Source organism: Protopterus annectens, chromosome 13.part0, assembly GCF_019279795.1.
Source record: "Protopterus annectens isolate FY-2018-M chromosome 13.part0, PAN1.0, whole genome shotgun sequence".
NCBI lineage: Eukaryota > Metazoa > Chordata > Ceratodontiformes > Protopteridae > Protopterus > Protopterus annectens.
In genome coordinates, this window is record NC_056747.1 from 1,263,035,916 (window position 1) to 1,263,052,540 (window position 16,625).

Sequence of the window (16,625 nt, forward strand, 5' to 3'; positions counted from 1 at the left end):
ACATTCTGTACTGAATTTCATAAATTCATTCAGCGTAATAAACTTTTAACCTTGAGTAAACACATAACAGAACACTGCTCATTAAGGCCGGGGTAACTATGCGCATTTAAGGTAAGTTGCCACCATAACTCTTATCTTTCGAGTAAAAGGGATGTATGCCCACCTCTAGGGCCCTCCATCACCTGGTCGATCACCTTAAATTTAAAGTGGTGTCCAGGGTTGTCCCTAATGTGGTTGGCCAAAGCATTATTTTCTCTGTTTCCATTTATACTATAAATGTGTTCATAGATTATTTCTTTGAACCTACGATCGTTTTTTCCGATATATAATGCCAGACAGAGTTGACATCTTGCCAAATATACCACACTTTTAGAGTTACATTCATATCTAGCAGTGAGTGAAAAATGACTGTTAGCAATTGTACAGTCCCTACCTATGTCTATGTACCTGCAATAGGCACAAGCTTCACATTTAACTATTCCTGGGTTCTTGTTGTACAATTTATGCTCTTTCTCTAATATATTTTTTAAGTTAGCTCTTTTTCTATACACAACTCTTGGTAGGGCACCCAATTTAGATCTAAGATCTGTGTCTCCCATAAGGATACACCAGTTTTTTAACAGGGTGCCCTTTATGAACTCACCATAAGGAGTATATGTAGTAATTAAGCTGACACTATATCCATTCTTATCCCTATTGTTATTACTGTGCATTGGCGTATTTATGTCAGCACTATTACCCTCAGTGGTGGCAGGGCTAAGCATAAGAGCTAATAAGGCTGGTGGTCCAAAAATGGGTGAGACGTGCCCCTCCCTTCTTTTTATTTGGACTTCTTTTATGAGTCCCTGCAGTAACACTTCTGGGTAGCCCCTTCTTTCAAACATTTGTTTTAAATTATTGCATTCCGGCATGAATTCTCTATCCAAGGTGATCATCTGTGCTGCCCTAACCAGCTGACCTCTGACTATAGATTTTTTCTGGTATTGTGGATGGCAGCTTGTGTAATGTAAAAATGATTTCGAGTAGGTTTTCTTTCTATGAATTTTAGGTAAGTAGCATCTCCCTAAAATGTCCTTAGTTAATTCCACATCCAAGTAAGCAATCTTTATGCTGTCAAAATTGGATGTGAATTCCAGAAAGAATCTGCTGGCATTCATCTCATCCACTATTTCCTTAGCTGTGGTTTCATCTCCATTTATGATCATAACTATATCATCCAAATATTGCATATAATACATGATTTTATCTTTGATGTTACTTCTGGTAAACACAAAATGGTGCTCAAAGAAGGCCATAACTAAGTTGGCAAAACTACCACCACATGGGGACCCCATAGCTACTCCCCTTTTCTGTAGGTAGTATGTACCATTAAACATGAAAAAATTGTTCTGCAAAATGATGTACAGTAGTTCTTCAACTAATCTAGTTTCATTTGCTGGGGCACCTCTTTCTACTAACACATCTACCACCCATTCAATTCCTAAATTGTGGGGGATGACTGTGTAAAGGTTTTCTACATCCACAGTTAAAAAGTTGAGCTCTTCACTACATTCTTGATTATTCATGTCCCTTAAAAATGACCAGGAGTCCTTACACATTTGGTGTTCCATTGTTACATATTTTTTTAAGACACCATCAACCACCTTAGCACAAGCATATGTGGCTGAATTTCTCCCATCAATTACAGGGCGTAGAGGAGGGTTAGCCAGATTCTTATGAATCTTTGGAGTGCCAAAGATAACAGGTGTGACAGGTGTTGATGCTGTTAAATACTTAAACATATCCAAGTCTATTTGACCGCAAATAAATAAATCATTAATGTGACCTCTTATTTTCCTGTATGCTACATTAAGTTCATTTAAAGACATCATTTCATAACTGTCCTGTTTCAGCATTTCCTCCACTCTACAGTTATACTCATCCTTAGTCATAAATACTAGCCCCCCACCTTGTCTGGCTTCATGACTGATGTTGGCAAGCCTCAAAGCATTTAGTTCCAGTAGATTTTCATTACTCATATTCTTTTGCCCCCCATGAGCATAAGAGCCCTTTAATTTATTTCTAAAATCAATTTCACATTTTTTTTTCAAAAAGTGCTAGTACAGGATGCAAGGGTGGGTTAAAAGTACTAGGAACCCTGTTTTCATTCACGTTATTCATTTCACAACCATGAAATGAAAGCTGTAAATTTAATTTATGTATGTAGAACTTAAAGTCCATCATACAGTGCCTATATTTGCTTTCTGCGTTTCCCCCTGCTAAAATTTAAATTAGATTAGGTTCTATAGTCACAATAGTAAAGTTAAATATATTGAAGTCACCTTGCTGGTTAGTTTGAATAACAGGATGCCCAGCTGCTTCACTGTGCTTGTTTTCTTCACCAGAAATAACAGCCGCAGGCTCATTTTCATTTTATTCATGCTGTACTTCCCAGTTTGCTATATCTCCATTTGTTGTAGTTGTTTTTCTGTGATTTTGCCTTCTTTTTGGTGCTTCCTCATTGCATTTGACCGTTGTATGTAGAAACACGAAAATTTTCTTCCCCTGAAATTCCATTGATGTTTTTCCCTTGCAAACGCTCACTTTTTTATATATTAATAATTCCCCACTTTGTGTTTAATAATTCTTTTAAAGTATATGTAAATATCTTTATAAATATGTATATGCCTTTTAACAATCAGTTTTAAACTTGTGATGTAATGCATTTTATTGGTCATGTGATTTCTTGGTTATATAAGGAGGGGTTTTACTGTTTGAATTTGTCTGAAGAAGTTCATTTGATTTGAGTGAACGAAAGTGCTCACAGATTAAAGTTTTGGTTTGCCTTTGGAACTGTGGCCCTTTGTTACACATTTAGAACATAGCAAGCTCCTAATGTTCTCTATTTCCCACTGATTTGGAATCACTGTAAAAAGGGATGTAATATCTAAGGTTACAGGCAGATATTCTTTATTTATCGAAATTGTCTTTCTATACAATCAATGTCATGAACGGAACGTGAGAGCCTGTAAGCTGTTTCAGTTACCAAATACCAGCAATATCGCCAATAGAGTACCAGCAACAAAAATCTGCAGATGAACAGCAAATTAAAAGTCCAAAAATCAAATGCGATGTCAACGATGGTAGTAGGAACGTTCTTTATTAACACAACATAAGCTCAGTAAGCGCTTTCACCATACTTGGCTTCCTCAGACTGTAACAAACTTTTTAGCACCACAGTCATTTAAATACTATTGCACAGATTTAAACAATCATTCAATCACCATGCATTAAAATATTTAAAGAAGCCCTACAACGCACCAAACACTCTTGCTTAATTAAAACACATTGCATATGCAGTTCTTTAAAAACAAACAAATTTAAACACTTACATTTATAAAAATATAAAAACACTTACAAAAATAGAATCTACTTATATACAAATTACAAAAAAGAGAAATGCACTTATGTGCATAAAGTGCAAGTGTATGTGCACATAAAAATAAAAATAATTCTCAACAATGGGAAGATGCATTTAATCAACGCCTCTTCAATCTCCTTTTCTTCTTTTCTATACAATGTTTGGAGAAAAGATTTTGTGTCTTTAAGTACTGTTTCACACTTTTCAAGCACTGGATGAAGATTATTCTCTACATATATTGACATGGCTTCTGTTGCCCAGCCTCTACTAGACGCTATGGGTCTCATAGGTGGACATATGATATCTTTATGTACCTTGGGAAGGTCATATATAACTGGAATGGTGGGAGTTTCTACATTAAAATACTTAAATAAATCCTCTGTTAGCAAATTTGTAGTCAGCAAGTCAAACAACAAAACAGCAATCCTGTCCGTACCACATTTAACTATATTTACTGACATACAGGCATAGGTTTCATGGTCATTCAGTAGTTTCATCACTTGCTGGATGCAAAATTCCCTATCCATAATCATAATTCTGGCTTCACTTTCGGCAAACTGCAGTTAAAGCCTCTCTTGAGTTTAGGCAAGATCCTTTATATTAGGTTTCTCTAGTATTATATTGGGTACACACGGCTAAGCTTATAAAGACCTTTGGGTGAACAGCCTAGTAACCGCGTATGAACCTATGAACCTATGACCAATGTCATTATCTTGTCCCAGTCAAGGTGACTAGAAGGGTATGGACAGACCTGGCCAAATGTATGGACATAGAGAAGTAGAGTCTCACGTCCAAATAAGGTCCCTTTTTGAAGAGAAGCTACTCAAGAGTTCTGGAGGCAGGATCTGGCAGGACAGTGACCTAAAAATATGACACTCCTGAGGTTGAGGGCTGCTCAGGTTCTTGAGTAAGTGGGCTGGGGATATCTCCTTCCTAATAGACTTGTGGTGAGTGGGGGGGGATGTATCTGAAGTCCTGTCTGCCGTTATCATCTTCATTTCTACACTTCACTTTCCTTAGTCTGACCTCAGTGGGAAGTGGTACTTTTACTCTGATGCTCCTGGAGAGCTCCGCATCCAAAGCTGTAACATATACTACATACAGCATCTAAACGTCTCACTCCACGGCACACAATGCATGTACCTAAGGGCAGAATCTTGCATCCACATTTGACACATTTTTAAACCTTGAAGCCTTCTCTGTCTTGTTCTTATCTAGGGATACCACCTGTCCCACTTTGTGAGGGGACAGTCCCTCTTTGGGCAGATGTGTCCTGCAGAAAATTTGCAAAAATGGCAAATGTCCTGAGATTTTAGGACAAAATTATTTCCTATATTTTATGTAATAGTTGCATAAAACAGTTACTCTGTATCTGAAACACCTAAATGTTATAAGAAACAGAATAAGCAACTAAAATGCTACAACAATAAGCTTTTATTTAGGCAAAAAAGTGAAGTTCTGTCCTTTGTACTGGCTGTGGTTATGTTTTGGCCTGCAAAATCTGACGTTTGTACCAAAAATGTCCCACTTTGGGCATTTGAAAAGGTGGTAACCCTAGTTCCTATCTATATTAATAACTACCACTACCATAAGAAAACATGACCAAGTTAGCTATACTAATAAAACAACAGACAGCTAATAGGCCTAATCCTCTTGGGTCACGTAGGTGGGAGGGCGAGGAGAAAAAATGATAACTAAACAACAGAAAGTGCAACTTTAGCCTTGGCTACACTAACCTGTCTACAAATAAGATGAAAGAACAGATCTACTCAATTTATTTACCTAGACATAAAAAATGATAACCATCTCAACAAACAAGATCTGGAGGGATAAGGAAGTGTGGGGCATTCTGGGAGTGAGGGGAAGAGTTTAGGGTTCTAGAGCTCTGTGGATGTCAAAGTGGGTGGAGTGGATGATGCACAAACTGACATTTTCCCTGCACTTAGCTGTGTAATTAGCCCATTTTCTTTAATCTTTTAGCTTTTTAACTAGCCCTCGCAGGAAACATAATGCTTTGTTAATCTGGTTTACAATTCATACCCAATCTGTACCCCAGCTGCGGTGGTGGTGCTGCGGTAGCGTTGTCGCCTCATGGTAAGACGTTGTCCTGTTCAATTCTCAGCTAAAGCGTCTTCTGTGTGGAGACATGCGTGAATGGGCATACCTTCGTTGAAGGTTGTGCGTCAGGGCTGGCAACTTGGCATGTAAAAAAATCTACTGCAAATCATTAGCGGACCGGAGTTCCGCTGTGGCGACCCCTAACCAGGAAAAACTGAAAGACACAACAACCCAATTTGTACCCCACTGCCCAAACAAGGCAATGTAAGAAAAATCAGAGTGACTTTCATCTCCTTCCACTTTCCTGCTACTCTACAGCAGGCATGGATGATTTCCTCTGGCATGAAATATGCTTAGTTACAAATTCAGACATTTCTTTAAAAAAAACATTCATATTCAATGTGGGAAATCACTATTTTCAGTTCACAGACTTACACTTTGGCCAAAACAGTCTTGTATCAAAATTGTTTAACTATTTACTGAAACTGTTGTACTGATGTGTGTTTACTTGCTGGAGTCATATTTAATGTCTTGATCAAGAATTTGAATTCTGGACAAAGGGCCAAAATCAGACATTTTTTAAAATGTTCCTGTAATTCACTTAAGAAGTTAATTCAACAGGTTTTGCATTAACATGCATTTTCAGAGCAAAAAGAACTATTTAACACAAACACCTGGTATTACTGACTGATTCTCATCCTTAGTGGTTTACCAGAAAATCAAAAATATTACGAGGAACAAAGCAAAATCTGTGATGTTCTGCCAAATCATGTTCCATTCAGAAGTGTAATGGAACTGTTTACCAGTTAACTGTAGGTGTATTTCGGCTTCACACTACTCTCCACACATTTTCTCTATCAGTTTTACATTTAGGAGGGCATCTAGTGGTCAAAAAACTAAACTCTTTAGTGTGTGATACTTCAAACCTTCTGTAGTGGAGGTCTATGGGATACATACAAATGATCCCTTAAGAATATACCCACTGTTTCAACTACATGGCTTCTGAATGTCTATGGCTTTTTATTTTTTATGCCTTTATGGGTACATTCTGGCCAATAAAGCCACACCCCACTAGCTGTAGACATCCCATAGTTTGGCCTTTTTCTGAACTCATCAGTTCAGCATAAGTAAATTATTTGGCTATACTTCAGAAACACTGAGCTTAAAATCATCCCTGGATGTTATTTGGCATATTTTGCAGGCAACCTAATGTTTTCGGACATCAGGCTTAATTTTAAGCTCTTCTCACTGGCCTACCCTAGTGTTCCATTACCACAGTTTCATGAATCTGCTACAGATGCTCAGCTCATCTGTGCTCATGTCACAGGGGAGGATTCACTGCAACTTGTAAATGACAGCTCAAGTACATAAATTCAGAATGCATGTACAAAGTTCTGATGTTTTACAAGTAAATACTACACAAACAAAAATCATTTTTGTTTTTGCAGGGGAAAGCTCCTCAGTGTCCCCTTACTTCTTCATTACAAGGCAACTGCACCTTGGAAAAATGAATAATCACTGACAGGCAATGTAACATCTGACTTACTTTGTTGCCAAGGTGCAGAGACATCAGGGCACCCACAACTTGCTATTGTGTCAGTATTATGACCTCATTCCTCATTCCACTATGAAGTGGACAGCAAAAAACATAGCAAATGCCAACTTGACCTACTAGGCTCCAACAACTCTGAAACTAACTTACACAAGGGTGACCCAAGCAAGCAAATGCACCCATCATTTTGTTACTAGAGGGACCATGTTCCTCTATTAGCAAGTGAAGCTTGTCATAAAAAAAAAAAGACCAGCAAGCTGATATTTCCATGCCAGACATATCATAATGTCAATCTGAAGCCCTCAACCTATTGCTAATAATTAAACAACAAGCTCTCACAACAGTTTTTAAAGGATAATGCTTGGCTTTGAACATTACTTAGGATTACATAAGGGTTCAAGCTTTACATTCTTAAAATTGGGGAAAAAAACAAATATTTTGAGTAAAAATATATTCCTCTCTTGATGGAAAGTTAACCCCTTAAGTGCAATCATACTGAATTATTCTGTTTAAGAGTAATATGTCTCATTTTACTGGATGTAAGGAAACCTCAGTCAATACTGAGGTAACCAAGGCCATGCATGACAAAAGAGAATGGGAGAGAGGAAAAAACAGAAAACAAGACATTTAATATTGTATTTTTATCTTGTGTTAAATCAATGTAATTTGACAGATATCTAGCATGGTCGAGACTTTTTATTTTGCAAAGAAAGCCTGATGACTGCAGACAACATTGTACCGAATATTAAGACAAGAATCACTATGACATAGTCAGACAAGCAAGTTGTATGTTGTTCAAAACCACCTGCATGTTTTGTTCCTTGCACGGTCTGGGCTTAGTTTTATTTGAATTGTTATAAATATAGCCAGCCAGCTAGCTAGCTAGACAGACACACAGACCTTTAATTTCTTTTGTAAAGGAGGTTGCTGTCCCCCATTAACCCCCCAGCACCTAGTATGTTTTATTTTAAGATGAAGAGTAGTGGTTTAAGTGGGACTGTAGAAACCAAACGCCTCACAGGTACGGTATGCTCGGCCAAACCATTACTTAGTAGAACACCAGAGGCCAGCATATACAGCATATAAACACTTGAATGACAAATATAATAAAATATATATATTTATTTAAGCATGAGATGCAACAAAGTGCACTAATATCATATCAAACTGGTTTCGGCTACCCAGCCTTCATCAGTGAAAAAGCATTTGTCATGCAAAATATTTCATGAATATTTATAGATACTACCAACCAATGGAAACATGGTATAGTCCATCTCAAACACAAGTTTTGCAATGATATTCAAATAGCTGTATAACCATAATGTAGTAGAGGCATTTTGAAAAAATACAATAGTACATCATTAAATTATTGTTAAACTAATACAGATTTTCACCAAAATTACAACATGTGACCTTAATAATATACATAGTATTGTATTCTGCATAAGTTCAAAATTCTATCGACTGTATCCTAATGTGATGACATACACTGTGAGCAACCTACAAGATCCCCAATAGCATATAAATATGTAATATACTAATATCAAATACATTGTCCAAATAACACTAAAAAATATAAAATATAAATTTAAACAAAAATGTATAATGTATCACCGAAACATTTGATATTTGATGCCATGATTTACAATTTAAATATGATAGACAACCTAAACACACAAATGCTATTTTGGTCAACTAATATGTTCTTATAATAGTATGAAAAATAGAAATCCACATGATATTCTGGCAATTGTATTGTCGTAAGGACAGTATGATATTTAGATACAATGACATATAGCTAGATATGTTTAGCAGCCCAATAGGTGGATTTGGTTGCAATCAACCAATATGCTTTAACAACAGCAGCATACAAATATACAGCACTCATAACTACCTAGCACATATATACGATATTATATCTTATATGAAATGTAACAATATGTAAACATAAGGCAAGAACAATGTCAATTGGTAAGCTAAACATATGGATGAGAAACCCATACAATCAAATTTCCATTCTTAAGATTCATAAGTACATCTCTTCTTTATATATGTTCTTCCCAGTCATAACACATATACTGTATTTATAATGGTTCCAGCATGTGTTATCCCAATTACCTTTCACATACAGATTATAAGTGGTCATTGAGGCCCGGGGGAAATAATGCCCCAAGGTGAATGATCCAATATTTTTCTTTATGGTTCAAAATGCTATGCCACCCTTGTTGATTGCTCCTGTCCCCAGTTATTTTATCAATGATCATGAACATAAATCTGGCATTAGTATGTTTCAAGGTGTGTCTGTACAGAGCATTGCTCTCTTTTTTATTTCTGATGTCAGTTTTATGTTCACTCATTCTTACTCTGAATGATCGTAATGTTTGCCCAACATAAAATGCTGAACATTGACAAGTTGCTAAATATATAACCCAACTATTACTGCAATTGCCAAAGACTCTTAGATCATAAACTTTACTTGTATTAGCACTAGTGAATTGTTTAAGTTTACTTACTTGGTTACAAGATCTACAATGGCCACATGGAAAAGTACCCAGAAGTTGGTCTCCAGTCATTGTCATCTGTTTATAAATAGCACCCCTACTTTCTTTATGCTTATAGTGGGAAAACAGAGCACCTAGCGTTTTGCCCCGTCTGTATGAGAACTGACATTTAGGGCCCAAAAGATTTCTTAAGTCTTCATTTGCTAATAGTATATTCCAATTAGAATCCAAAATGTTTCTGATTACATTATGATTCCGTCCATATGTAGTAACAAACCTCAATGTAGACTCAACCCCTGTGGTTTCACGTTTCTTATACTGTAGTAACATATTCCTATCCTAATTAGCAGACCAAGTACTAGCTGTAAATATATCAGATTTTTTATATCCTTTTTCCAAAAATCTATTTTGGAGATCCAATTTCACTTCCTCAAAATCTTTTTTAGATGAACTGATGCGTTTGATCCTCAAAAATTGAGATTTGGGTATGTTGCGGATGGTGTGGCGTGGGTGCATGCTGGACGCATGGAGCAGGGTGTTATATTGTGGATATTTCCTGTAGGTCTTAGTGCTTAGAGTATGATCATCATTCCTATAAACTGTAACATCCAAGAAAATCAATGATGTCAGAGTTGTATGTTACTGTGAACTCTATACCCTAAATATTGTCATTCAAATATTCCACAAACTCCTGCAGATATGTAGAATCTGCACGCCACACCATCCAACAATCATCCAAGTATCTACGCCATATGTCAATTTCAACCATATATATGTTATGAAGTGGGTTGTAAATCATGCATTCTTCAAAGTTTGCCATAAATAGATCTGCATATATGGGGGCAAAGGATGCCCCCATAGCAGTACCTTGAAGATGCCAATAACACTCCCCTTGAAAGTAGAAAACATTCTTGTTAAGCACATGTTCAGCCATGCATATAAGTAGTGTGTTAAGTCCTGGTGGATATAAACCTGAGTGTTCTAACCAATATTGACGTGCCTGCAGGCCCGCCCAATGGGGTATACCGGTGTATAAAGATTTAACGTCCAAGGTGCACATAAGCCAATGTGATTCCAGTTGTATATCTTGTATAATTTGGAGAAACTGGGTTGTGTCCTGCAATCTGGCTCTGACCACTGTAAGTAATGGTTTCAAATGTTGTGTCAAAAACATTGATAGTGGTTGTGTAAGAGAGCCGATACCTGACACAATAAGTCTCCTAGGGGGTTTGGAAATGGATTTGTGTAATTTTGGAAGCAGATACAGAATTTGTTTTTGGGGGTCCATTACTGATAAACGTTTGACCGTGTTCTTAGTAATGATTCCTTCTTCTTCCACCAGATTCAGGAATGTGTCTATCTCTTTTTTGAAGTTAGGGGTTGGATCAATGGGCATGTGCATGTAACATCTGGTATTGGACAGCTGTTCCTGACCTTCGTTTAAATAGTAACCCATGTTCATAACCACAACCGCCCCTCCTTTATCTGCTGGTAATATAGCAATATCATGATTATTCCTCAGTTCCTCTAAAGCCATTTTTTCAGATGAAGAAATATTCTGACCCATGATATGAGATTCCATATGTGGGAAATGTAAATCCCTGAGGACTGATTGTTGGAAAATAGACACGTTTGTTCATTGGAGGTTGGAATTCAGATTTATGAAATCTGAATTCATTAGATCTTTGAGAAGTTTGAGAGGCTTGGTCTGTAAAAAACAGTTTTAAATTAAGATTACGACAAAAACTAATTACATCAGACACAATATTGTATTCATTACAAAAAAGCCTGGTACAAATCCAAGACCTTTATTTAGTAACTTCTTTTGTTCGTTAGTCAGTGTAACATTGGACAAATTCAACACATTTTTGTATTCATTGTCAATTATCTCAGTAATGTTTGTATCAGTCCCTCTACAGAATCTATTCTGCTTCCCATGTTTATGTTTGCGGCCACCCCGCCACCTTTTTCCACTTCTAAAGGGTGTGCCGAGTTGGACTTTTTGCGTATAGGTGACTCCTGGAGCTGGACACTTTCATTATCTGTGTAGGAGGATTCCTCCCCCGATGTGCTAGCAAAAGATCTATCATTAATTTTAAGAATGGACCTAGGTCTCTTCCTAGTTCTGCCCCTTGCCGTCCCCTGGCTAGTATCCATGAATCTGACCGATCTATGTGATTCAAATGGGTGTCCCCTTTGGTAATCAGTGATATCCCTGTTGAATTTTTTAATTTTCCTTTCCTTTGTTTGTTTCTCATAGTTAATGATTCATATTTTTTGCATTCCTCACAGATTGATTTGACTTCTGACAAGTTTATATCAATCATTCTTTCATAGTATGAGGCAAGTATTTTGACAAACATCATGGATGCTTGTTGTAATGCTGTGTTCCATTCTGTGGTTAGTCTCTCTTCAGATCTACTAACCAATGGCTGTAAGCGTATTCTCAGACCCCTAGGGGCCATATCCCTGTTGATATACGCACAAAATAATCTAAGATGCCAGACATTGGCTCTAAGGTTTTTTAAACCCTTGCTTAAGTTATTGAAAGCCACATCACATCCATCTGATGGATTATTGATAGAATCATTCTGATTATTGCCTGAGATGTTGTCTATCCCAAAGACACCTATGTCATCCCGATCGGCACATAATCCTTGAAGAATTTTTTCCAAATCCATTTCTATTTTTTAATATCAAAAATATAAAGTAAATAGTTCAAATCAGTATATTAGGTCCAGAAGAGCTGGTCAGGCTGTCAAAGAAGTCAGCCACTTATGAGTCTATTTCTTATATAAAGAAACAGATAAAGAAAAGGGTAATTCACCGATACCAAAGAGCTGATATACTATATTTGGGATATTGGTTTGGGAACAGCAACGTTGCAGAGTCAGAAAGAGAGCAGGCCCAAATACACACAAGTGTAACGCTAGTTCTTATTCACAATAATATCAGAAAACTATTGGGAAATCAGTGTTGCTGTAGCAATCAAAAAACACATGACATTATAAACCCTGTCTGAAACCTGTATGCAGAATAATCCAATATCTATATCTTTCAAATCTGGATATTAACAATATAGTCAAACATTAGGAAGTTGTGATCTTGTCCAGTTATTAAAAAATTCTATATAAACACTCTATCCATCATAATAGGATATGTCCAATATAATATATAACATGGAATATTGCACAGGAAATGGTTAATGTACTACTTCAAAATCGTAAGAATATAAGTATACAATATTCTATTAGTTTGGTTTCATATACTAATAAATTTATGCTGATATACCATAAGTAATTAAGCTTATTCCATATAGACCACAATGGTAGAAAAATGTGGATTAAACACAATCATATATTCATTCAAAATGTTGTCACATTAACCCGTCCCTGAATGATTAAGATACCCACTTGACCCTACATGATTAGGTTGTTAGTATCAACCATTTTGCATTTTGAACCATAAAGAAAAATATTGGATCATTCACCTTGGGGCATTATTTCCCCCGGGCCTCAATGACCACTTATAATCTGTATGTGAAAGGTAATTGGGATAACACATGCTGGAACCATTATAAATACAGTATATGTGTTATGACTGGGAAGAACATATATAAAGAAGAGATGTACTTATGAATCTTAAGAATGGAAATTTGATTGTATGGGTTTCTCATCCATATATTTAGCTTACCAACTGACATTGTTCTTGCCTTATGTTTACATATTGTTACACTTCATATAAGATATAATATCGTATATATGTGCTAGGTAATTATGAGGGCTGTATATTTGTCTGCTGCTGTTGTTAAAGCATATTGGTTGATTGAGTCCCACTCCACCTATTGGGCTACTAAACATATCTAGCTATATGTCATTGTATCTAAATATCATACTGTCCTTACGACAATACAATTGCCAGAATATCATGTGGATTTCTATTTTTTATACTATTATAAGAACATATTAGTTGACCAAAATAGCATTTGTGTGTTTAGATTGTCTATCATATTTAAATTATAAATCATGGCATCAAATATCAAATGTTTCAGTGATACATTATACATTTTTGTTTAAACTTATATTTTTATTTTTTAGTGTTATTTGGACAATGTATTTGATATTAGTATATTACATATTTATATGCTATTGGGGATCTTGTAATTTGCTCACAGTGTATGTCATCACATTAGGATACAGTTGATAGAATTTTGAACTTATGTAGAATACAATACTATGTATATTATTAAGGTCAAATGTTGTAATTTTGGTGAAAATCTGTATTAGTTTAACAATAATTTAATGATGTACTATTGTATTTTTTTCATAATGCCTCTACTACATTATGGTTATACAACTATTTGAATATCATTGCAAAACTTGTGTTTGAGATGGACTATACCATGTTTCCATTAGTTGGTAGTATCTATAAATATTCATGAAATATTTTGCATGACAAATGCTTTTTCACTGATGAAGGCTGGGTAGCCGAAACCGGTTTGATTTGATATTAGTGCACTTTATTGCATCTCATGCTTAAAGAAATATATATATTTTATTATATTTGTCATTCAAGTGTTTATATGCTGTATATGCAGGCCTCTGGTGTTCTATTAAGTGGGACTGTCACACCTTTCACAAATGAAATTAACAAAAAATGCAAAAAAAAAATAAGACCACTCCTGTCAAATCAACCATGAATTTACTGTTGCCTGAAAACTGCTCATCTTCCAGTCTCTGTAACTGCAAAATAATGATAACAAAGCTGTCAAACGTCATTCACACTGCAGGAAGATACAGAGATCCATCAAAAAACAAAATGCTTAACTATTTGAATTCTCCACAGACATTATTCATCAATAGGTGGACGAATGTTGATGGTACCTGGTATGTGCAGCAGAAATCAGTTATTTAATGCCCATGAAAATGTAGCCCTAAAAACACATCAGACAGACAAAAGACAGTGGAAAAGCATCAGTGAATTACAGTAAGTAAAATAAAAGTCACTAAACTGAGTCTTGGATGTGTAAAATGCAAACGTTTACTCACTCCAGCTTTTTGAGAACTGTTGTCTGAGTGCATATTAAGGAATGGAATGGTTTGGGGTGACAACACTGGTGGTCCTACAGATGATGTGATCAGGCTGTTCCCAGGAAGTAGAGGTGGTGCTGTGGGTGATGTCATCAGGCTCCCGCTGTTGAGAGCAGGGGCCACTGATGCCATTAAAGAGTTCCCAGAATGCAGAGGTGCAACTGCTGCTCCTGGAGTCATCATGCCATTCCCTGAATGGTGGGCCTGTGCTGCAGTAACTGCCAGTAAGTTACTGACTTGTGACGATCCTGCTGCTGGGAGGCGCTGCAACTCTTGCTGCCGCTGCTGCTGTATCATCTGGCAGATCACTGCTTGCTGCTCCTGCAATAAGAGTAGAAAAGATTATTCTGGAATGAAAACACCATCTACTGCAAGCAGCATTACACACAGATGTGGAAATCTACAAATGTTTTGGAACATGGTGCCAGGCCTTATTCTCTTTAAAATTCCAATCATAACTATACAAAACAAAGAGAAAATATGAAAAAATAAAATAATGTTTGTGAAAGATTCACAGTACAGGTCTATATGCATTCAATAACTTAATATCAACAACATACGGACAAAAATCAAACTCAGTAAAATGAAGATATTGTCAAAACTGAGATGTTGCTGAAAACAAAACTAAATAGCAATAATCTTACAACCTCAAGGTACACTGTGGCCATTCATATGTAATCAAAGTCTTTAACTGGAGGCCAAAGGCCCCCTCCCAAAGCTGTGTCCCCTTGCCCTCCCTAAATATTAAAATGCTGAGTCTCAGGTGGGACTCAGAGAGGCAGATACAATTTTGTGAACTGGGCATTTGGCTTCAGAGAGGCACTAATCTTAAACAGCTTGCCTTAGAGTCACTTGTGCTTAGTGACCTTCAGCATTCTGAACTGCTATCAGATACTTTACTGTACGCTTTGACACAGCCACCTCTGTGGCTAAGTGTAATGGCTTCAGAAATCAGTCTCCTTTCTCCAAATAATAAAAAGTTTCTATGGTAAACCAGAAATGATACCACTAATTTCTGCTTTTATTAAAAGAAGCAGGATCTATCATTATTGTTGTGGATGTTTTTCACTTTTCTCACCTTGTTATAAAGTTCAAGTATGCTCCTCACATGGGGAGATTGCCACTTGCAAAACATGCTTATACAGCAGATTTTTATTAAGTTGTTTTTTCAGCTATTTGTGTTCAGCAACTTGTTTCCTAAGCAGCCTGTAACTACACTTTTCATAAGGAAACCTCACTATCCACTGCACTACTGTGCATCCTCCAGAATGCAATTTATAAAGTTAACGGACAGTTAAGGTTAACAGTAACAAGGCTGAACAGTGACTGCATTACTAGATTTTTTTGTACACATCTGACATAACTGGTACATGATGGTGTATGACTCCTACATATTCTCATTGATATATTGCTTAACCCACTGCAAGACCACTAAGCCTCCTCTGTATTCCTAGTTTCCCTCAAGAAAACCAACAGTTACACCCCAAGCAATTTCCTTAAATGGTGAGGCCAGCTTCCTTGGGGCTCCTCAAACAAATCTGAAGAAAGATTCAAGCAAGTCCAAAAAAGTGATAATTTTATTAAATTTACCACTACACCAAAAAAAAAAGTATATCCTTTTGTGTGCAAACCTAGCATATATTTATAAACTGAAGGGGAAAAGATGAATCATAATAGATACAGCCCTACCTTATCCCATTTCTGGACTTCTTAATGCTACCATCTTGTAAATAAAGACAACAAAACAACAGACATCCAATAACGGTCCACTTACCAACTTTGTCAGTGAGTGAGATTCATAAAGCAGTTACACCAAGCACAGGTGAGACAATCCATGTATATTTGTAGATTGACACTACACAATGCAAGACAGCCATACTGTGTGTGCTTTATGAAATCCACCATACATTGTATGAGCTGAAAGCCAGAATAAAAAAGTTGCACCTTTAGTCTGGGTCTACATAACCCTTAGCAGGGATTCAGGATAACACGGTTGTTTTTCTGGTGGTGGTAGCCCTTTCCGA

General features: G+C 36.5%; 1 protein-coding gene across 4 annotated transcripts in view; it reads right to left on the minus strand.

The window, feature by feature from the left end:
- MLLT6 (MLLT6, PHD finger containing) overlaps positions 1-16,625 on the minus strand; it is a 2,458,880-nt gene that overhangs the window by 11,072 nt on the left and 2,431,183 nt on the right. The window contains exons 18-19 of one of the 4 annotated variants that reach the window (XM_044055281.1): positions 14,560-14,922; positions 12,844-14,444 (exon numbers count right to left, since the gene is read on the minus strand). In XM_044055281.1, coding sequence (XP_043911216.1) covers positions 14,418-14,444; positions 14,560-14,922 — 390 coding nt within the window. In that variant the 3' untranslated portion in view covers positions 12,844-14,417. Of the gene's footprint in view, positions 1-12,841; positions 14,923-16,625 lie in introns of those variants that run through there. The other 3 variants (XM_044055280.1, XM_044055279.1, XM_044055278.1) reach the window with 3 other exon arrangements.